The 24168-nt window shown below is 42.7% G+C and overlaps 1 protein-coding gene across 1 annotated transcript in view; it reads left to right on the top strand.

Annotated features, from left to right (window-relative positions):
- Nucleotides 1–24168, top strand: part of LOC138258868 (IgGFc-binding protein-like) — a 96072-nt gene that overhangs the window by 12852 nt on the left and 59052 nt on the right. Inside the window, exon 3 of the mRNA XM_069206165.1 lies at nt 5415–6617. Within this exon, the coding sequence (XP_069062266.1) occupies nt 5415–6617 (1203 nt within the window). The remainder of the gene's footprint in view (nt 1–5414; nt 6618–24168) is intronic.

Genomic DNA, 24168 nt, shown 5'->3' on the forward strand with positions numbered 1-24168 from the left:
TTTTTATTTTGTACCTTTTTGGTGCTCTTTTTTGTATAGTCTCTCACTATATCATTAAATTCAATAACATTTTTCAACTTTTAGAAAACATTCTATATTTATTTCCTGAGTGTCCAAATGTCCCTACTATGCAGGGAATAGCAGGTAGGCTCCTTACAACTCAAGTTCTGGTCCACAACAAAACATCCACTTATAACTAGCTCCTACCATTAACCAACTGAGGCGCCCTTTTTCTTTGTCAAGTGTGTTAGTCACTCTCTGGACACAGGGTAGAAGTTTCACAAGAGGAGGATGCAGCAATGTCCAGTTGTAACTTGCTAGTTGTTTTTTTCTCTAAGTGGCTAAAGTTGTCTAATGGCACCAGGACCTTCTGTGCTCCTCAGCCACCAAAAGAAGGCCCCATGTGGAATGCAAGCTCCCATGGCACAATATGAACTGTTTCTGTCCATGGGGTTCAATAAATTCCTAGCATTTTGTGGCCTCCAAACAGTCTTTCAGTCCCAGAGATTCAAGTCAGAGTTGGAGATATTATTCTCTCTAAATGGCTCTGACAGATAAATAAGCATCCTTAAATCAGGAAGCAAGCAAGTCGTTTCTTCTTTGGATACAGCTATATCTCTCCTGACATTGGGTCATGCACAGAAATTTAAAGGATAAAACCAGTCTTTGATGGTCACCATTCCTAACTTTTAACATTTTTAGCAAAACAACCTAGTTCCTGTTCTAGGCATGTGTTTTCTGCATCCTTTTCTCCGGAGAATAGTAGTCTGGCTGCAGACTAGTTCCCTACTGCTGGGCTTCCTCTCTCTCGCTAAACCACCCAATGCAAGCCCAAAAACTTCCACTAAGGAGCAAAGCAAATAACCTTTGAGGGCCCAGCCTTGTTTCACGTGGTTAATTTGTAAAACAATAAGTGCCAGGACCCTCGTCAGAAGGCCACTGCACCGTGTACCATCCACTGCCCCTGCCAGCACTGCTAATTACCCAACCAACACAACTACTATCCATTACACTCCTACAAGTGTGACAATTCATACTATTCAAGCCCCCCAAAAGCTACAGGAATGGCTTGTGTGGCACGTATTAGTGATTCTTAATGTATATTAAATTAATAAACAGCTGTTTCTGTGCTGATACCCAAATTTGGCATACAGCACCACCATGTGGCAGAGTGTCACAAGCGTTGGTGCTAAAAATTAAGTGCTGGTGCCGAGCACTGGAAACCACTGGCTCAAATTAAGCCCTGCTTGTTTCTTTCTGTGCTGTGTTTGAATGCATTATTCTGAGGTGGGTCTGTAGTGCTTTTTCAAATAAAACTCAGTGTTGTGGGTGTCATTCACTGGCACATGTGACCTGCCATACTGAGGGCAATTGCCCTAACTTTTTAAGACTATTGTGTGGACTTGAAAACAAATAGTTTTTCTCCTCTGCCCAGGGGACATTAGGTGTGAAAAGTAAACATGATGTGAAAACAGCAGTAGATTACCAAGGATTGTGAATATAAACATTGCTGCTAAGTTTCAGGCAGGCTAGCTTCATAAGTAAAATGCGTAGACAACAGCGTAGACATGTTACAATTTTAAAGCGGGCCTTGCAGCCTGCTGCAGACAACATGGCTTTTTGGTTGGGCATGTTATCTTGGCAACTTGACACCTAATATATATACCAATCCTATGCTTAGAAACTTTGCCAGAAAAACAGACATTTGAGGTGAGCAAATCTGGAGTGTTGCATGGTGCTCCTTACTGGAGCTGCTTTCCACCTAAACTTAGCAACTACCCAGAGTTCTCTCTTCTGATATATACATATAATCATATATATATATTCCAAAACAAAGCGGTCCAAAGAGCACGACGCGCTCAGTAGCTGGTGTGAGGTAGGGGGCTGGCTGAACCCTTGCTAATCTTTTCTGACAAAAAATGATAGCCCTGCACTCCGTTGAGACTACAAAAAGCAATGTCAAAGTTTATTCAGTGCAAAGGTGAACAATGTGTTTCGACTTAGCAGTCTTCTTCCCAGTTACATAGTCCTTCCTCTATCATCCTTATTTAACCTACTTTATTTCAAAGACCAGTAAAATGCATTCTGGTCAAGATAGTTCTTTGTATGTAATATATAATATAAACTGATTTTTTCAGGGATGATAGAGGAAGGACTATGTAACTGGGAAGAAGACTGCTAAGTCGAAATGCGTTGAATAAACTTTGAAATTGCTTTTCGTAGTCCCAACGGAGTGCGGGCTATAATTTTTTGTCAGAAAAAATACATACACACATATATATATATATATATATATATGTATATATATATATATTTATATATATAATTTATATCAGAGCATGTAGATCGGGTCTGGTCAACTGGCCTCAAATCCAGCAAATAAATAATGATTATGAGTGAAAACTGTGAATTTCCTCAAGGTTTTTAAGAGGGGTGATAAGGTTGAGGAGTGTTACACCTGGGAGAGAAGTGATCAGTCTTCAATCTTCTATCTCATATGGTAGAGTGCATCCTTCATTGCACTTCCACTAGTTTCAAAGTAGATGAGGGTAATTTCTAGATGTTAAGTTGTTACAATATCTGGGATGGTGCCCTTCATCAGTGTGAGATCCGTCCACTGATATAGTTTCGCTGCCACATTAGCGTGTAGAAGTGAGGTCAAACATGCATGTTTTTAGTTTATCACATGTGACTGATGTCCTTGGGTGTCTGCAGTGAAAGCTGCAATTATATTGAAAAACCCTTTCGGGTCAAATGCATCTGAGTTGGTGTTTGGAAAAGTAATTACACGCCTGATTTAGAGTTTGCAGACAGATAATTCCTTCACAAACATGACTGATATCCGGTCCACCATATTACAAGTGCATTGTATCCTATAGCTCAGATGAACTAAAGTTTAGGAAAAGACATAAAACATGGCTTTTTTGTTGAATCTGATGACAGTTTCTTGGGGTTTCTTGGGTTAAAGCAACTTAAAGACAGACGGAATACAAGTCACATTTCTGACAGTCTACCCATCCACCTAACTTGAATTCAGGCCCTTCCTGCTCTACAGCTGAAACAAATGGTGACTGGGCCTGCTGGGAAACCTGGTACAGACAGACTCAGAGTTTCCAATTGCAGTTGAACTTGTGTTTGTTTCACAAGCCTAGAGAACGATTAATGCATCTGGTTTCCATCAGTAGCTGTGACTTGACCTTGGAAATCCAGGAGTAGGTTAGGTGCAAGTCACACTGATGCACAGAAAAATGTATGTGATGAAGACCAATATATTTTACTAGGAGTAGTAGGGTGCTGTAGATGCTGATATATGGCTCCAAATAATCTTCAAACGTCCTAAAGCTTCCATCATCACTGAAGTGGGAAGGATGTAAAAAACAACGATTAAGGAGCTGATGTACGACCATTACAGTTTGCAACTCGTAATTTTCATTTTTTTGCGAGTTGCAATCTATAACATACAACAGTGTCTGAGACGTTGTCAGCGATTCCCAAATGAGTCGCAAAGGACCTGCCTCATTAATATTCATGAGGCAGGTCGCAATTTGTGACCCATTTAGGAATGGCCGGACTCACAGGGAGGGTGGCCTGCTGGAGTCAGCCGACCACCATGTCTGTGAATGCTTTTTAAATAAAGCAGGTTTTTTGTTTTGAAATGCATCCCATTTTCCTTGTAGGAAAATGGGATGCATTTCAAAAATAAAAATGAAAACTTTTCTTTTCATTTTTTCAGAGTAGACAGTGGTCCATGGGAGCACTGCTTGCTCTGCAAAAAACATTTTCCCTACCATTCTCAAAGGGGATTGAGTCCCACCAGTTTGAAATTGGTGTTAACTGCGATTGTTTTGTGACCGCCTTCACGGTCACAAAACAATCGTGCATGGGTCTGTGAGTCGCAAATAGGGAGGGACGCCCTTGGAACACCTCTTCCTAATTGCGAGTCGCAATCCCTATTTCGCGAGTCGGTAACTGGATACCGACTCACAAAATAGGGATGGTACATTGTACAAGGCCATTTTGCGGTCACAAACGGCGAAATTCGCCTTTTGTGACCACAAAATTACTTTACACATCTGGCCACAGTGACCAACGAGGTCCAAAGGTCTTCCCAAAGTCACAAGCGTCTAATTCCCCTGTGATTACTGCTTCCTTCAAGCACATGTTGCTGCTGCCCATCCTCAAGGTGCTTGGCCCAGCACCCAAGGCAACCTAGATCCCAGCCATCAGCTCCAGGTTCAGATTTAGGGATGATGTCTCCTTTTAGAGAAGCGTTGTGTGGAAGTGTTAAGACACATCACCATGTTATAGCGCTGGAAAGGACTGTGCTGCTAGAAGTAATGCATATGTTCTCCTTGAGTGCTACAAACATTATGTAAATATTTATATATGGGGCATTTTTCACTTATAACTTTGTTTGGCCAGGGTTGTAATTAATTTGCTCTGTACATACCTTGAACAGTACAACTTGCACTTATTTCAACCCATCTCTAGATATCTCCATGTTATCTTATGTCAATTGATATAGTGCACTACTTATCCATGTTGGTATCCAGGCGCTATTAGCTTATTCTTTCTGTGATGACAATAGTGCTTTACCCTTCTTCTACCAGTAACACAAAGGGGTATATTTACTAAGATTTTGTGCATTGTTTCAGTCACAAAAGTGATGCAAATTGGGGCAAAATTGTTTTTTTTACATTTTACTTTCAGAGGAAATCTTGTTTTGCACTGGAAATTCACCTGAAATTATTTACATTTCTTAGGCAACTACTCATGGTTTTATACTCAAAATCCTATCTAGTAAAAAAGTAGACAAGGTTTTGTTTCCAAACATAATGCCCTCTTGAAATAGCTCCTATTGCGCAGAAATGCTTTATTTCCCCTTTCTTTTCCGACTTTGCATGTGTGCAGCACTGTATAGCCCACTACAAAGTAGGGAACATTTTAAAGTTAGTCTTAGCGTATAGTATTTTGTACTGGAAGGATAGCCTTACTCTACAAAACCTGGGCAAGACGTCACATAGACACCCTTGCATTATGACGTAAAGGTGTGTGTGTGGTGTTTGGCAGCCTGATTGTGCCCGGCACCAAGGAGAGAGCAGGATAGCGCCATATCTCTGTGGATTTGGCGCTATCCAGCTATCATGCTCTCTTGCAACACAGCATAGCAGGTTTCCTCACTGCTCTGTATCGCCCGCGACCTCATCACACATGCCCCATAGTCTTCGATAGTGCCATGCTTGGGTTAATAGACCACAGGACACACGAAAAGTGAGAAGGCTCACTGTGCCTAAAACTCTTGATCCAGATACATTTATGCTCATGTTATCAATATGCACCTTTTTGTAAAAAAACAAGCATTTCATTTACAAATAATGTTTTTTTGTTTTCTTGCCTTCATTCTAAATTTATAGGAAGAAGTTTTATTGTAGCCTTCACCGAAAATGTTGGCTTTCCAGTCACCCTTGCACTGCAGCTGAGCAGTTATGATGAGCCATGCACGGTGCAGGTCACGGTCCACTCTCCACCCTACAATGAGACTGTGCTCTTGGCCAAGGACAGCACAACAGAGGTGGTCCTATCTACCGACTACATGCTCGTGGCAGGTGAAAAGTCAAGGAAGCTAGTGATGGTGGACGCAGATGCAGATATATCCGTCATTGCATTTAACTCAGCTGCCAACACTGCTGATGCTATGACCTGCCTCTCCAAACAAGATCTGGGCACAGAGTACTTTGTTTTCACATCTGCAAGTGGTCAAGGAAACCATTTTGCTGTTGGCAATGGCCAAGATGTTGAGACTCAGGTCAACATTACAGTGTCTGGCTCCTTAGTCGTTGATGGAATCAGATATCAAGACAAACAGACGGTCGCCATCACCCTGGCTCCACAAGAGGTCATTCTTCTCAGTGACACTAATGACCTGACTGGCACCAGACTTGTTTCTTCAACACCTGTGGCTGTTTTCAGTGGTAATAAATGTTACACATCATCAGCTGGCGCGTGTGACATTGTAGTTGAACAGCTATATCCTGTGCAAAGTTGGGGGAAACAGTTTGTTATATTCCCCCTGATGACTAAAGATACAAAAGACCGTATTATTATCATTGCTGCAAGACCAAACACCACAGTCGATCTTTATACAGAAGGCACCACACGACAGTACCACCTTCAGCCTGGTTCTCAGGTCAGAGTGGACTTACAAAACGGAATGCTTGTGAATTCAACGGAGTCAATCATGGTTGGCTATCTCTTCCAGGGGAGCAACAGTCCATTAGGATTCATATTCGATCCTTTCATTACAACCGTTCCACCCAACAGCTTCTCCAGGAGATACTACAAGTTTGTTACCCAAGCCTTCTATTACAACTACCTATTAATTGTGTCTCACTCATCCTCCTCATCATCTGATTTTCTGCTCGACCACAGACCACTGAGTGATTATGTACTGACCGTACAACACCTGGAAGGCCTCACAGGTTGGGAAGTGAATTTAGGAAAAGTAGGTGGACAACATGAAATTTCCCACCAGTCGGAAACATTTGGAATTTACGTATATGGAGTTGAAAGTTATATATCTTATGGATATACACTTGGACAAGCAGACTCATATTCAGGTACTGATCTGTTTTATTTTTAAATTGTCAATTTGTTTATTTCTGATGAAGTTCGATCTGTGAAAATATAGGGCCTGATTGAGACTTCGGCGGAGGGGATTACTCTGTCCCAAATGTGACGGATATCACGCCCGCCGAATTACGAGTCCATTATATCCTACGAAACTCGTAATTAGACAGGTGGGATATCCGTCACATTTGGAATGGAGTAATCCCCTCCGCCAAAGTCTTAATCAGGCCCATAGTATTTTATGCATGCATCTATGTGCATTCATGAAACGCAAAGGTATCTAGAAAGCAAGAGAGTGCTGAACTTTTTAGGATTTAGGGGGTCATTACGACCCTGGCGGCCAGCGGTAAGTTGGCGGTAACACCGCCAACAGGTTGGCGGTGTTCCGCCAGCAATTATGACCGTGGCGGAAAAGCCACGGCCATACCTCCGGCCCCTCCACTTTCCCTCCAGGTTTCCGCCTGGCGGTCATAATCCCCAGGGCAGCGGTGCATGCACCGCTGCCCTGGGGATTATGAGTCCCCGACCGCCAGCCTGTCCGTGGCGGTACACACCGCCATTGAAATGCTGGCGGTAAGGGGACTTGGGGTGCCCTTGGCATGGGCAGTGCAGGGGCCCTCAGGCATAGCCCCGTCGCGCATTTCACTGCCCGAATTTCGGGCAGTGAAATGCGCGACGGGTGCTACTGCACCCGCTGCACATCAGCATTGCCGCCGGCTCTATTACGAGCCGGCAGCAATGTTGATGTGACATTTCCGCTGGCCCAGCAGAAATGTCATAATAGGGAGCCAAGAATACCGCCGGCAATGGCGGTATTCTGTCTCCCGCGGCCTCGGCGGTCTTTTGGCAAGACCGCCGAGGTCGTAATGACCCCCTCAGTGTTCTTTAAAGAATTGAGACATCAGGTTCTTTATAAATTGTAGGTGGGCTGGGGCTGTTTGATGTTGACACAGAAACTATTTCTGATTCTGTAGCATAGAGGGGGATAGTCTGTCTCTTGGTTTTCTCATTTTACATTATTGTGATTCTAAGCGATAATGCCTTGTCTTCTGCTAGTCAGCCTGATGTGATGATTTTTCAGCCAGGTAATCAGGAGTACCGTTCCTGGCGTCTTCCTATGTGATCCGTCTAGTCTTGATTTTTTGTTATGTTATTTCATCTGTGTTTTTACCACACTAGACACCTGTAAGAGTATCCTGGCACTTCATAGCAGGTGTGTGAGGCCAGTTCCCAAGCTTTACTCAAAAAGCCAGGTCTTCAGCTTCTTGCAAAAGTCAAATAGGGAGGAAGAGGCTCTGATGTGTTCCTGGAGTTCATTCCTGGCTTTAAGAGCCAGGTATGAGAAGGTACAGCTCACTGTTCTGCTTTTGTCTTTGCTTGGGGTATGTGCTAATGAGTAAACAGCAGGGTGGAGGTATCTGGAAGAGTGGTGAAACTGAATGCGGCTGTTCATGAATCCCAGGCCAGTATTGTGGAGAGCTTTGTAGGAGTAGATGACAAGTTTCAAGTGTGCGCGCTTGCGTATCGGGAGCCAATGAAGTTCCCTAATGTTTGGTGTGATATGGGCTTCACGTTGGAGGTTAAGGACTAGTCTCATGTCTGCATTGTGGCAGTTTTCAGTCTTCTAGTGAGCTGGTTGGTTATCCCTGCGTACAGCGTGTTCCCATAGTCGAGTGTGCTGGTGATGACTGCTTGGATGACCGTTTTCCTTGTGTTAATGCGTATGAGGGATTTAAGGGGGTGCTGGGATCTGATTTAGTGCCTTCAGGATTATGGTGTTGGAGTTGAACATCTCCAGGGCCTTGATGGGATGTATTGTGAGGTGTATTTTCAAGGTTCTGCTGGATCGGAGCTTGGACTGAAGTCAGGTTCAGGGAAGAAATGTTTCACTACTTCAGGAAGGAGAGTTGGTATGATGGTGTCTTAGTTTTATTTTGCAAGTAGAAGTTGATGTTGAGGTTGAATAAAAGAGATTATGCTTTGGATGCTACCTGGTGGATTAAGCTTTGCAGGGTGGTTTCAGACAGCCAAGAATGAATGTGTGGTCATTTGTTCCTGTTGGTAACAAGGAGAAATTCTTTGTTAGTCAGGTTGAGTTTTAGGAAGGGAATAGACATCCTGTTCAGAGAGACTGAGGTAAGTTTTGAGTCAGCAAATATCACAATCAGTTGAGTTTTCCCACATAGAGTCTTGTGTCATTGGTGCATCTGTAGCTGTTGATGCAGCAGCCTGTGATTAGGATATTGTTGCTGCAGCCGGTGAGTGGGGCTCTAAAGGGTTGATTGTAGAGGCTGAAATAATAGAGACAAGATGGAATCCTGGAGGAGATTGGGAGGTTCTGGGATCTTGGGGGTTCCCATTTGCATGAATGGTTGGTGAGTAGGAGATTCACCACTACAGAACCGTTTCTATGTGTGTTTCCCATGTGCAGATCAGTGCTTAGTTGTTGAGTGTGAGTGTGTCAAAAACAGTGGAGAGGTCACGATTTCACGAAGATGCTGGAGGAAAGGGTTATTCTTTTTGGAGATCAGGAGTACTTTATTACCTACGTACAAAATTGCATATCTCTGTGCTAAAGAGTGGGTTGAGGCTGGGGGGATAGTTTTGGGAGCGGTTGTTTTTGCTTATCTAGTTTTAGAGTAGACTGGAGATTGCTTTTTAGGTGTTCACTTGTTTTTCAGGGTGGTGATTTATGTGCTGAGGGGTATGTTGATATCTGTTGTTTGCTGTCAAGTGACAATGAGTCTGATGGTTTTTTCTTGAAGTGATTCAGTGGAGAGTTTTTGAAGTGCTGATAAATTTGTTTTTCTCATTTCAGCTGTACTTGGTAGTTTGCTGTGGTTTGAGACAGGGAGCAGGGGATAGTGAGATGGATGGTCAGTCTAGAGGTAGAGTGACCTTTCATTACATTGATGGAGAGACCGTTAAGATGAGGTCACTAGTGTTGCCTTTGGAGTAGGTAAGCATGGTGACGTGTTGCTAGATGTTCAAGATATTAAGACGGGTTTTTAGAAGGTGTTTCATTGTCTTGGTACTTGTGTCTCTAGGGAAGATGAAGTCTCAGAGGAACCTATGATTTTAATTTTGAATGGAGGCAGAGGAAGTGAGGTCTGAGATTTCCTCTGTGAAGTCCTCATTGTGTCTCTGCATGTCTGGGATGGTAGGAATGGGAAGTGGCAGGTGAGGAGCTCAAGCAAACCTACTGTCTTGTGTGTACTGTCTGCACATCAAACATTCTAGCTTAAGGGACATGAATATCTCAGATGTGTGTGGAGGTGTAGATGACCCATATTTCTATAATGACAAGTTCATCCAGGTTATGTTGTGCAATATCACCTGTGATGTCAGGTGCATGGAGGGCCGCAGAGTGTACATTTATGAGCATGAGTCAAAAGGCCTTTTTTCTCTAGGTGCTATGAGTGTTTTTGCAAGGGGGTGTTTATGACGTTCTTGGTGTTTTCATGGTCTGGGTTTGTATTGGGTGGAAGGTGGTGAGTTGTGTGTAATGCACATAGTGAAAATCGTTTACCTGAGGTATAGGGGCTCTGGCCCTCAGGAGTTCCTACTCTAATAGACCCGAACAAGAGATGGCATTTCTTTTTCACCTTTAGGCTAAGCTACTCATACAAAATACCCCTTGGGATTGAGGAATTAAAAGAGGCAGATGAAGTGGAAAAATCAGGGCCAACACTGATTATTTGAGGAGGTCACCCTAAGGTGCCAAGACCTGCCTCTTGGACTTTTGGAGCACTGCATGTTTGTTGTGAGGAGTGAAGCCATCCTTTAGTGGATGGTGAGCAGGGGAAAATGTAAATTGCACTGTGATTGGATGCCTAGGCCGCATTGGTATCACATGGCTGCCACTGGGCCATCTGGGGCTCTCCTGTGTGGTGACGAGGGAGATCAATCCTTGTTGGAGAGGCAGGAAAAATTAGGACGAGGTCTGATTTGCTGGGCTGGGTGCTAGGGCAGGGGATCAGTGAGGGTGTGGTTTTGAAGAGGGTATTGTCACACATCTTGCCACTGGTCTTGCTGGGTTGGTGCTTGTGTGCAGCGTGGTGTGATTCCTTCATTCATGATTGGTGATATGGCAGAACAAATCAGAGTGGGATAGGATTGGTTGAATGGACGAATAGTTCCCTATGGTATCACATGACCTGTCACTGGCCATTCTGGGGTGCTGCTTGTGTGCAATGAGGCAAAAGGCTAATCCCTAGTGACCAGTGAGGCAAGAAAAATCTGGACAGGCAGTGTCTGGGGAGGCTGCAGTGGGGACCCGCTGCTAGGCCTGTTTCGGCAGTGCATGTGTGAGGTGTGGCAGGCGGCAAGGTGTGGTTAGGGAGTTTAAAAATACAGGTGTGATCAGGGAGTTATAAATACAGGTGAGGTGACAGTTAAAAAAATACAGGTGTGGCAAGGAAATTAAAACATACAGGTGTGGTGAGAGTTAAAAAATACAGGTTTGATTAGAGTAAAAAATACAGGTGTGGTGAGAGTAAAATATATAGGTGTGATGAGGGAGTTAAAAATTATAGGTGTGGTGAGAAGTAAAAAATATAGGTGTGATGAGGGAGTTAAAAAAACTACAGGAGTGGTGAGTTAATTAAAAAAAAACTACAGGTGTGGTAAGGGAGTTAATAAACACAAAAGGGCATGGGGTTCACTAATGATAAGGAGCTATAACAACGGGAGATTATCCAGGGGCTCCTAGACCTCACTGGGTGTCAAAAAAATGGAGTGTGAGTACTGTGGGATGGTGATGGATAGGGGAGGGGGTATTTCCTTTACGGACTAGGTGGTCTTACACACTATATAGTGTCATGCTTCATCATTTGACCACCTAGCCCCACCCAGGTAGGACAGTGCCACCTGGGCGGACTCAACCTCACCATTAAAGGAACGGGAGGGAGTGCGTAAATTATTATTTATCTGGAGTTAGTGGGATCCAGCTAAGCTAGGGGAAGATATAAAAACACCTAAGCAGTTACCGGTGTGTAATCTACACTTTTAATAGTGGTGTCTGCTGGTGTATTAAAAACAAGGGTGGGACACCAAAGTGAGAGTGAGGACTCACTGGGTCACCTATCTAAAAAAAAATGGCCAACATGTTTCTGCCCTCTACAATGAGCCAAGGAAGGTCTAGGGGCATTCTTCAGGGCCTAGGATCCCTCAACGTCATGCAATGCACAAACAAACATCCATACTCAATAAGAGAGTGGGAAGGAAATATAACAATTGAAGGGGCCTACCTGTGGTAAGGAACTACCTAGCGGAGGCCCCAACATCTAAGGCTACTGGCCCCAGATTCCAGGAGGGGGAGTGTCCCCTTATAGTCACACTTATGTCAAAGGAGTTGCTCGCTGTGCGCCTAGCCCGACCCCTCGCTTGACCGCTTGAGGCACCTCTCTTATTGAGTGTGGATGTTTGTTTGTGCATTGCATGACGTTTAGGGATCTTAGGCCCTGAACAATGCCACCAGACCTTCCTTGGCTCATTGCAGAGGGCAGAAACATGTTGGCCATTTTTTTTTAGATAGGTGACCCAGTGAGTCCTCACTCTCACTTTGGTGTCCCACCCTTGTTTTTAATACACCAGCAGACACCACTATTAAAAGTGTAGATTACACACCGGTAACTGCTTAGGTGTTTTTATATCTTCCCCTAGCTTAGCTGGATCCCACTAACTCCAGATAAATAATAATTTACGCACTCCCTCCTGTTCCTTTAATGGTGAGGTTGAGTCCGCCCAGGTGGCACTGTCCTACCTTGGTGGGGCTAGGTGGTCAAATGATGTAGCATGACACTATGTAGTGTGTGAGACCACCAGGCCCGTAAAGGAAATACCCCCTCCCCCTATCCATCACCATCCCACAGTACTCACACTCCATTTTTTTGACACCGAGTGAGGTCTAGGAGCCTCCGGATAACCTCCCGTTGTTATAGCTCCTTATCATTAGTGAACCCCATACCCTTTTGTGTTTATTGGCTTTATATGCAGGGAGCTAGTATGGGTCGATTCCTACTAAATACTTTGTTCCAATCTCCCTAAACTCTCCGTTTGTGTTACGGTGGTGAGGGAGTTAAGAAAAAGCCCAGTGGGCTCTGATTGGATGGGTAGGTGGCTGTGGGATCATGTGATCTGCCGCTGGGCCTGCTCGGTTGATGCATGTGGACAGTGTTCCCAGAACAAGAGTGATTACTGACACCACTTTCCTCACTTGTTGCTGCACTAATTAACAAACACCTTCATAATGAAACAGCTTTGGATATTCTGAGTTCTATGATGAAAACATGGACTGCGCACACATAACTACCTCATCTAAGACTTGCACACATAACTAAGACTGGTACACATAACTACCTCATCCAAGACTGGCACACATAACCACCTCATGTAAGACTGGCACAAGTAACTACCTCATCCAAGACTGGCACACATAACTCCCTTATGTAAGACTGGCACAAATAACTACCTCATCCAAGACTGGCACACACAAGCACCTCATCTAAGACTGGTACACACAACCACCTCATGTAAGACTGGCACATGTAACTACCTTATCCAAGACTGGCACATATAACTCCCTTATGTAAGAGTTGCACATGTAACTACCTCATCCAAGACCGGAACACATAACTACCTTATGTAAGACTGGCACACATAACTACCTCATGTAAGACTGGCACACACAACCACCTCATCTAAGACTGGCACACATAACTACCTCGTGTAAGACTGGCACACATGACTACCTCATCTAAGACTGGCACACATAACTACCTCATACAAGACTGGTACACATAGCTGCCTCATGTAAGACTGGCACACATAACTACCACATCTAAGACTGGCACACATGACTACCTCACCTAAGACTGGTACACATGACTACCTCATCCAAGAATGGCACACATGAATATCTCATGTAAGACTGGTACACATAACTAAGACTGGCACACATAACTACCTCATCTAAGACTGGTACACATAGCTGCCTCATGTAAGACTGGCACACATAACTACCTCATCTAAGACTGGCACAAATGACTACCTCACCTAAGACTGGTACACGTGACTACCTCATCCAAGAATGGCACACATGAATATCTCATGTAAGACTGGTACACATAACTAAGACTGGCACACATAACTACCTCATCTAAGACTGGTACACATAGCTGCCTCATGTAAGACTGGCACACATAACTACCTCATCCAAGACTGGCACAAATGACTACCTCACCTAAGACTGGTACACATGACTACCTCATCCAAGAATGGCACACATGAATATCTCATGTAAGACTGGTACACATAACTAAGACTGGCACACATGACTACCTCACCTAAGACTGGCACACATAACTACCTCATGTAAGACTGGCACACATAACTACCTTATCCAAGACTGGCACACATAACTACCTCATGTAAGACTGGCACACATAACTACCTCATCTAAGACTGGTACACATAGCTGCCTCATGTAAGACTGGTACACATAGCTGCCTCATGTAAGACTGGTACACATAGCTGCCTCATGTAAGACTGGCACAAACAACCACCTTGTGTAAGACTCACATTGAATCCCCTCTCGCTTTTTGGTTTTCTGCCGAGTGAAAAGCTGCGAAGGAACAAAATGGAGGATTGGAACCTAAGTGGTGGAATACATGTGCTTAGTACTCAAAGCGGAGTCAAACACTTGGAGTAAGAGGCCATTTGTGCTGTGAAAAATCTTTTGTGATTCAATATTTAAGGCAGCAATCAACCCCCTTTAAGCTAATTGTCTCTGCTTAGTATTAGACAGGGCTCCCTCTAAATAATTAATTCTACAGTACTTCGTGGTCAATTGAATGATTTCTTTGTTTCCCAAATTATAAACTCCTCATTGCCCTCTCCTTCAGCACCTCGCTCACCCCTTATAGAAGCTCAAGTGGATTGAATCCATTCTCTTCACTTCTATTCAAATTGAAGCGAACAGAAGTTTCTAATAACCCTATTCCTACCTAGCCGTAAAACAACATAGCTTTTTTAAACATCTGGTGAGGTACATTTAGGTCCCGATTAGAACTTTGGAGGTCATACCGCCAGCCCGCCTTGGTGGTAGTAGAGGGAACACCGCCAACCCTGCGGCATTTCGACCACCGCATTACGAGTTTCTTGCAGGTGCGTGGGAGGAGCAGTCATGGTGGCAACACACTGCGGCTCTAGAAGAGTTGGAAGCCACTGCCGGTCATACTGCGGTGCCTCCAGCCAGTTGGGCACACTGTTTCCTTGCATCATGTTGTGAAAGTGAAACAATGCGCATGCCGACATGATGGCGTCAGAGGCCACTACATGAACACAGCTACATTACACAAGGGCACATTCACCCCAGAGCCAGTTATTTGGCTCATTACCTGCCTTTCCGCCAACTCTTGCTTGGCGCTGTTCCGACGAATGAAAAGGTCTGCAAAAAGGCAGATTTATCCCGCAGGAGAAATGATGTGACCGCCTTTGTTGGTCGCCTTTGCCTCTCCCACCACCACCACGGAAGCTCTGATATTGGTGGTGGCGGCGGTCTGGTGGCGGGGTTCCCACACACATGCTAATGGGGCTGGTATGTGGGCGGTTGGACCGCCGAAAAGAGATGGCGGTTCCCTTACAGCCGAAGTCGTAATCGGCCCCTTGGTTCCTTTCTCTCCAGTGACAAATGCGGTACAAATTATGTTTTATTTATTTTTCATATTAACTTCAAATCCTGCTATTTATCTTGCCTTCACTTTAGCTGCCCAGTTAGTTGGTGATTTATGTTCCATCTCCGTTTTTAAACTTGATGTGAAGTGTTTTAGTAATATTGTAGCAGTGTGTCCCTGCAAATTGACTATTTGCATATGTGCTTTTATAATATGCAATGTGCAAATGAAATGTATATTAATTCTCCTTTTTAGTTCCTCAGATAAATCAGGCCATAATGTTGGAGCTGCCATCAACTTGAGGCTAGACCTCTGTAGCAGACCTTCCCCAGACCCTAATATGATTGATCCAGACAACACCTTTTACAGCTGCCGATGTAGCTGTCATAGCAATATTTGGATCAACCCCATTTGCACCGACTGGCTCAAATTAAGCACTGGTCCCCACTACCCACTACCAATCACCCAAAGCCGTTCCATGCTACCCTAATCCTTCCTCCAAATTAAAATAGTGATATGGAACTTTTCATGAATCAATCATAAACCAGCTGCCTCCACTCCCTCTCCCCACATCTAAATACCTGGAAATTCCCTTTGCACGGCTGTGCATAATGTAGCCATTTGCCATGTACAGGCATAATCACCCATTTGGTGCCCTCCTCCTACCACCCTCCTTCAGAGCCTAATTGTTCAAGCCTTGTGTTCGACCCCTCCTCTCACTCTCTTTTCTCTGCTCCCTCAGGCTCATCCCCTTCTCTCATCAGCCTGGATATTTGCACAAGAGTTCCACTATACCTTTAAATGAGGTGTAAATAAATTCCCTAATGCCCTATCATGCACACCTAACTGGCCACATCTCTTGGTGGCCACACATGTATGTTTTGGTATGTCTAAGGTGTAATTTTTACCTTCTAGCAAAAATGCACAGTACAGTGGATAAGAAGCCACGGTGGGTATATATGAGTCAGAAGGCAAATAAGGAGAAGGTAGAACTAGTGGAAGGGTTGAGAAGTCAGCCTATCTGAGATAATGTTTATGGAAGGGGTGAGTTTTCAGTTTCTTCCTGAATTGTAGGACGGGTAGTGATGGTCCGATGACAGAGGAGACGTATTCTAGATCGCGGGGTGTTATGTTGAGAAGGCTTGTTTTTTACTTCCTGCAGTGTTTAGTTTATAATCTGGTGATGACAGAGCTCCTTGTCTGGCATTGACACACAGATTTTGTTAGTTTGTTAGCCAGGTAAACAGGAGGCTTGGTGTAAAGGGACTTGTAAGTGATGTATCTCATATTTAAGATGATCCAGGTTTGCAGTGGTAGCCAGTGAAGAGCCTTTAGCGTGAGGGTGATGTGATCAGATTTTTTCACCCCCGGGATGAGCCATGCAGCTGCTGTGTGAAGGATGCTGTTCAGGGGAGCAAGGGCAGTCTGTGGGTGTCTTTGAGCAGGGTGCTGACTCAAGCCAAATGGGAGAGGAGTAGGGCTTGAACTGTTTAAATGTCTTCTGGGAGAAATGATTTGGAACCAGGCAGGGTTTGTCTTCTAGGCAATGTGTTCTTCGAGTGAGAGGTTCCAGTCAAGGGAGAATCTGACTGATTTGGCCTGTTCTGTCATTCGGGGTATGAAGTCTGCTAGACTTAAGTTTTAGAGCCATGATTGCATCAAACAATGTTTGGTGCCTTCATGGGGTTTAGCATTAGTTAGTTTATTGACTTCCAGGTTTGGATTAATTGGAAGCAGGCTTTGAGTCTACGTATGTCATGGGCTGAGGAAACTTGAGACAGAGTTGTAGGTCATCAGTATACTGGTGGTATTAATGTTGCTGACTGCATACATTTGGGAAATGATGGGTAATACTAGGATGCCACAGGTGATAGGGAGAGTCCAGGATTTAATAGTTCCAATCTGAATGGATTACTGTTGGTTGGTGAGGTAGGAATTGAACCACTGTCTACTTTTTCCAGTGAAGCCCATGTGAGTTTTCAGGGTGTGGAATAATGCGGAGGTCTGAAGGTGATGAAAGCTGCAGAGTTCAAGGAGGATTGAGAGGCAATGGTCATTTGTGTCATTTGGGAAGAGGGTGTGGCCAACTACTTGGTTCATGGCTGTTTAAATAACCTCAAACATTTCCCTCATCTCATCCCTCCCAGGCCACCTACCAAGGCCTCTACAAGCACACTATTTCTGTCATCTGATTTCCATTGACCTTCTTTGACATGAGCCATCCGCTCAACTCTTGCTACTGCTTTCTCATTCCCCAAACTGTTACCCTTCAATTGCACTCGATGCATAGTGCCTGCCTCCTACCTCAATCCATCTCAACTGTATATCATATCTTTTCCATCCTTATTTGGGAAAAAAACACCAATCCCCTGCTTTGCCAACACCATCTGCTTTTCCACATTACCCTTTGGTTGCATATCTCTCACCTTACATCCTCACCACAGGTTCACCCTCTACCACACTCTCAGCCCTGAAGGTGGCCTCAACTCACTCATTAATGGTGCCCTAGCCCTGTAGCCACTCTCCACCCTTGTTCCCCACTCCTATCTGTTTGTTTGTGGTATCATTTGTCTTGTGGAAACCTAGACTAAGGCATAGAGACAGTCAATGAGTGATTAGAGAGGATGGTGGGTTCTAAAAGTGGACATGGACTCTTACCTTGTCCTGAATCAGTATTCTTTAAATAGGTGTGTTTTCAGCTATCTTCTAAATCTTCCGCTATAGAGAGTTTCCTCCAGATCTTGGGTGCATGAATGGAGAAGACATTGTTTTTTCTTTTTAGCACATCATTATCTCTACTTTGATGGTGTCCTGGCTACGGATCACTAACATCCTTTACTGGGTTGGCTCCCTGTCTCTCTTACAAGCTTAACACTTCTCGTGGTTCTCAAAGGGTGCAGGCTATCAGTCTTTGCAGATGGTGCAGCTGATTTTGAGCAGGAGACTGGCTATCAGGGGGAGCCAGCGGAGTTACATCAAGGTTAAGGTAATATCATATTTGTGCACGCACGCCTTTATTCGGCTAAAAGCCATAAAAGGGAAATACAATCAAGCAATACAAAAAGCACATTATTCCAGCAACAATTAATATTCACTTAAATACTAAAATCAGACTGTCTGGATAATGGCCAATGTTAGTCCTAAAAGCAATAAATAACAATCAATTACAATATTACATTTTTATAAAACCCTTAAAATTTGCCTCCCGTGCCATCAGGCACTTATTTGCTTAACTAGGGGAGGACTATTTCATCAATTAAGTAAAAATAAATAAATAACTGGATCTAAAAGCTAGTTCCATAAGTGTCAAATGACAATTCTAAAAAACTTAAAAATCCTCCCGATAACTACGGTCCTTGTGCTAAGGGGCAACATTATTTTATAATTCATGTTCTTCCCAAGCATTATCAATATCCCCTGGGCTAAATATATCCTTAGCTAAATGTATAACCAGAGTCCATTGGATTACAGAAGACGGCTCCCATTTATCATTTTGGGGACCGTAAATTAACTGTGGGGGTTTTGTCTGAGTTAAAGCGCCTAGAGCCTCAGGCCCGCCTTGTCTCTGATAAATGAAATTGCTAGTAAAAACTGGCTTAAACCAAAAACAACATATGGTATAGTACTAGATCTCAAGAATCTAGCTGCTTCATTATAATTCCTGATTCCAACGTTCCTGCAAATAGGTCGAATCCATTTCCTCCTTGGTTTATCATAAGCTTTGCAGTTTAAAAGTACATGATCCGTCGTTTCAGAAGTCTCCATATTACACAGCCCACAAGTCGCCTCATGTCTTCTCCCACTCAAGGGGCCCCATTTAGAAGTAAAAGTCCTAACCTGGAGAGTCCCATATCGGAACTTCATAAATAAAACTTATGCTCGCCTACGTTGGATAGTATCTATCCATTCCTCAGCTCTCGGTAATGGTTTGATATCCAGGAAACTTAAGGTTAGTCTACCTAGATCCTTGCTGTAGAGAGGGCTGTTTAGAGTGAAGTCCCAAAATACTTGTTTAAGTCGAATCTTAGATTGTGTTGTGAGTGTATGCGGTTCTTCCCAATAAAATTTCAGCCCTAGATTGTAAAAGCATTGCCTTATATAGTGGAGCCACGGAAGGGAGATGGCCTTGTCCAAGTCCATGATCTCAATTAGTGCTTGCCTATATTGGATCAATTCAGGGATTGTCCAAAGTCTACACCAGTAAAGTAAGGGCCTCAGGGCTGCCAATTTACCTATTTGTTTCATATTAATATCATAGGTTAGAGGAATCAGTGGAGTAGATGGAGGGAGACCCAGTACCCCCCTCATAACATTATTTTCCTGGGTAACCAGTGGGGTTAGATTTGTAAATCCCCAGAGTTCGGCACCATATAAAGCAGCAGCCTGTGCTTTGCACCTATAGATCTCAAATACTGGTGAAACAAAGCTAGATCTTGAACATTTGTAATTTTTACTAATCCCATGGAACTATGAACTAAGGAGATAGCAGCTTTATTGACGTGCGGTGCCCATGACAACTTGGCATCAAGCAGTATCCCTAGATAGTTGAAGTTTTTTACTCGTTCCAAGGTATTAAGGTAATATCATCAAATTTCTTTAAGTCATGAATGGGGTGAACCTCTGCATTTAGGATGCTCTTCAGATGGCAAATGTGGAGATTGAGATGCAAGAGTATGAGGGCTTGAACAGAAGTTCTGACGTCATTCTCTGGAAGAAATTGTTTAACTTTTTTCAGTCAAGAGTGCTAGTACTCGGTGCCCGGGTTTTCTTGGTGAGGTGTTTCTTGAGGGTGATATCCATGGCCAAGGCAAATTGGCAAATTGGGTATACGTTGGTGCAGAAATCCATCCAGGTTCATGTGATTGTGTCAGGTTTTGTATGGTAGTTCTTGGGAAATCACAGGAATTCTTTCTTGGTGGGTTTGGATATCAAAGTCTATAGGAGGTGCAATACAGTAATATTGTCTCAAAAATATTGTCAGACATAAATCTAGTAAAAAAATATTGAAGTTAGAAGTATATCATGGTATAGAATACGACAGGTAAAAATATTGTTTTTTAAAGTTTTAATATTTTGTACTCAACAACTATAGTTGTATACAATATAGATTCTGTACTATTTTTAATGTGTAATTGTTTTATTGATATGTTAATTGGTTGTTTTGTAGCAGTTTTATTATTTTGGTAATATTTTTAAAGTTTTATTTTTCAGCCTATTTTAATTTGTTTCATATAATTAGCAGCTTGCAGAGCTAACAAAGGAATAGGGTGGGAAGATGTTTCAATATAAATGTTAACGTTTTTTTACAACTTTTTAAAATAATTTGTAAAATGTAATTGGCTAATTAAATTGATTACTTAAATTATGTGTTAGTTTATTTAAATTAATAGAAAACATTTTTTAATTCATTATATTAGTTATGTTATTTTCTTTTTAAATGTGATTATTTATTTTTGTTATTTTTTGGTATTATGTAAATTATTTACTTGATGATATTCTTTTTTTAATGTGTTATGTTTTTATTTTATGAACATTTATGTCCTTTTCAAGTTTTTGTTGTGATTTATTTATTTAAGTTAGTATCATTTCTCCTTTTTGTGGATTGTTGGGACTGTAAGGGAGTGGGGGGGTTGTTATATTGTAAATGTTTGAGCGTTTTTAATTGCAAATAATGTTTACATTGCTAAAAAGGGGTATAAGTTGATTTGTTTATTAGTTTTTTAAGTAATTTAGTGGGGGTTTTGGTTGTTTATCGAAATTTGAGTTTTTTAAAATAAAATTTAAACCCGCCTCCCCCGAAGTCCAATACTTTCCCTGCTGTTGCCTAGGTTGAACTGGGAATAGCAAATGTAACCTCTCCAAAGTCCAGCACTTTCCCTACTGTCAATTAGTTTGAACTGAAATAGTAAATCTGATCCCTTCAAAGCCCAGTAGTTTTGCCAATGTTGCTTAAGTTAGAGTGGGAATGGTAAATATGACCTGTTTCAATGATTTCTCTACTTTTACTGAGACTGGAGTTGCACCAAAATGATGTCCCAGGAGCCAGGGCGTAACGCGGTAAGATCTGTTTATTATTGAATACATGAACATCCGTACGGCAGTCCAAATAACAAATGACAACAACAGTCACCACACCTGAATAAGTATCCCCACAACTTTCCAACCCATGCTCCCCTTATTTTAAAACATCACAGTACAGAATAAGAGCGGCTCTTTCCAGTTTGCACTGTTCTAAAGACATCACTTCACTTATGGTTATAGCTGTCATGCATATTATAACTAGACCCAAGGGCAACGCTAACATGTCACACTCGTGTGTATTTTTACCAGCTAAGACACAAGTGCAAGACTAATCCATGTTGTGCTTGTGTACAAACACTGTATACACATATATAACATTTTCCCTACTATTGCTCAAGTTAGAGTAGGTATAGTGAATCTGAACCCACCAAAGTCCAACACTTCACTACCGTTGCTCAGGCTGGAGTGATCACATTGAGGGGCTCATTATGAGTTAGGCAAACGGTTTACACTGTCCACCTAACTTCCGACGGGGAGATTGCTGCCATACAAGTTACCTCCCTGCCGGCCCCATTAAGAGTTTCCTACTAAGTCAGCGGCCGGAAACCTGAGTTTCCGCCCGCTAGCCTGGAGGGAAACATCCTATAGTATTGTCTCTGGCTTGTAATCGAGCCAGTGGCAATGCTGTAGAGCGCAGGGTGCACTAGCAGCCTCGCAATGTTCACTGTCTGCAAAGCAGACAATGAACATTGCAATGTTGCTGGCCGGGGGGGCTGCACTGCCCATGTCAAGTGCATGGGCAGTGTAGGGGCCCCTGCACCCGTTCTTTGCTAGCATTTTCATGGCAGTGGTAATCCCCAGAGCAGCGCAGCTTGCAGTGCTGCCCTTGCGGATTAGGACCACTGCCATCTCCAGACCGCCGGGATCTCTGATCCCGGAGGAGATGGTGGCTCCCTGGTGGCCCGACCACCAGGATTGTAATGTGGTGGCCGGACCGCCGCATTGGAGGTGGTCAGACCGCCATCCGCAAACCTGGCATTCCAGGGACCGCCAGACTCGTAATGAGGCCCTAAATCTAACCTGGCCAAAGTCCAATGCTTTATTTAATGCTGCTTAGGTTGTTGTGCAAATAGTAAACCTCACCCTTAGCAAGTCCCATACTTTCACCAGTGGGAATAGCAAATCTGATGCCCCCCTCCAAAGTTTCTCTGCTGTTGTTTAGACAGGAGTTTGAATTGTAAATATGACCTCTCCGAAGTCCTGCGCTCTCCCTTTTGTAGCTCAAGTTGGAGTGGAGTACATTTTATCTTTCCACAGTGGAATGCATTTCCTACTATTTTACAGGTTAAAGAGAAGTGGTAAATTGTATTTTTCACAAATAATTTTTTTCCACTTTTTTGGGAGAATTTGGAATGTCAGTTTTTGGTTTGATTTTTATTTTAATAGAGAATAATTGTTTCATATGTATTACCATTTTTATGTTTATTATGTTAGATGCAGCACTTAAAATATTATTTTTGTCCCTCAGTAATTATACTGTATACTTTTATTTTTTCATTTGTCATGCTAAATGTATATTGTTTGTGAGTTTAACATTTTGTACATATCATTAGCGTTTGCTTTAATTTTTGTGAAAATTGTTTTGTTTAGGTATATATTAATAGAAATTTATTTGTAAGCATTATTTAAAAAACATATATATATATATATATATATATATACATATATATATATACACACTTTTTTACCATTTAAGATAATTGAGTATTTTAAAATTATATTTTTAAATACATACTGACCCACTTAATCTCAGTATTAAGTAGGACTCTATTTTGTAGACAATATTTTTGTAGATTTTATTACAAATATGTAAACTCAATATTTAACATCACAATTGTTTTGCCACAATATTTGTGTATCACAATTTTATGATGTTAATATCATAGAAAGTTGGATGAGGCATAGGTATAATGTGAGGTATTGGATGAAGAGATTTTCAAGTAGAGTTGTGTGTGGTCATTTTGTTGGGGACTTGTGATGTTGGTTTTGATGAGAAGAGTCCAAAGGTAGTTTATGTAGAGGCTGTAGAGGATAGAGGACATGAACGAACCATGGCAGACTCTGCAGGTGTTAGAGATTTTCTGGGATTTTGAGGGGCCCATATGAACCAAGTGGCTTGGTTGGATGGTTGGATAGTTAGGAGCAGGACCAGTAAAGGATGTTGCCAATGAACCCCATGTGAGACTTCAACATTAGATGAGAAAGGGATGATCAGTGTTGAAGGCGGCTGAGAGATGGAGAAGTACCTGGAGACAGGGGTCATGAGTATCTGTGGTTAGGAGTGCATTATATAGGATTTGAAATGCATCTGTCTGCGTACTTTAAAGTGGTCTTAAGGCATACTGGCACTTTTGTAAGCAATGGTTGTTGTAATTGACGCAATCTCATAGACTGCTTTTTTCTATGACCTTGCTGGTGATGGATTAACGAGAGATGGGTCAATAGTTTGTGAAGTCATCAAGAAGTACTATTGTTCTCCTTAGGCCTGTCTTGAAAGCTTCTGGGAAGATGTGTTGAGTAAAGGAGTCATTGACAATGGGGCGTATGCATGAAAGAGCCTCTGAGAGGGCTTTAAAAAAAGATGAGGTTAAGACATCAACTTCATAGGAGGTGGCTTTGAGGAAGTTGAAGATGTCAGTAAGGCCTCCGAGAGTCAGGGATTTGAAGGATGGCCATTGTGGGACTCAGCACAAAGGGGCTAGAGTAGAAGTAGGATTGGCGTTATCGATGTGTGGTGGAACCTTCTATTGTTTCACTGAATGAGAAGTTGAGGACATTGCACTTG

Source organism: Pleurodeles waltl, chromosome 9, assembly GCF_031143425.1.
Source record: "Pleurodeles waltl isolate 20211129_DDA chromosome 9, aPleWal1.hap1.20221129, whole genome shotgun sequence".
NCBI classification, from domain to species: Eukaryota; Metazoa; Chordata; class Amphibia; order Caudata; family Salamandridae; genus Pleurodeles; species Pleurodeles waltl.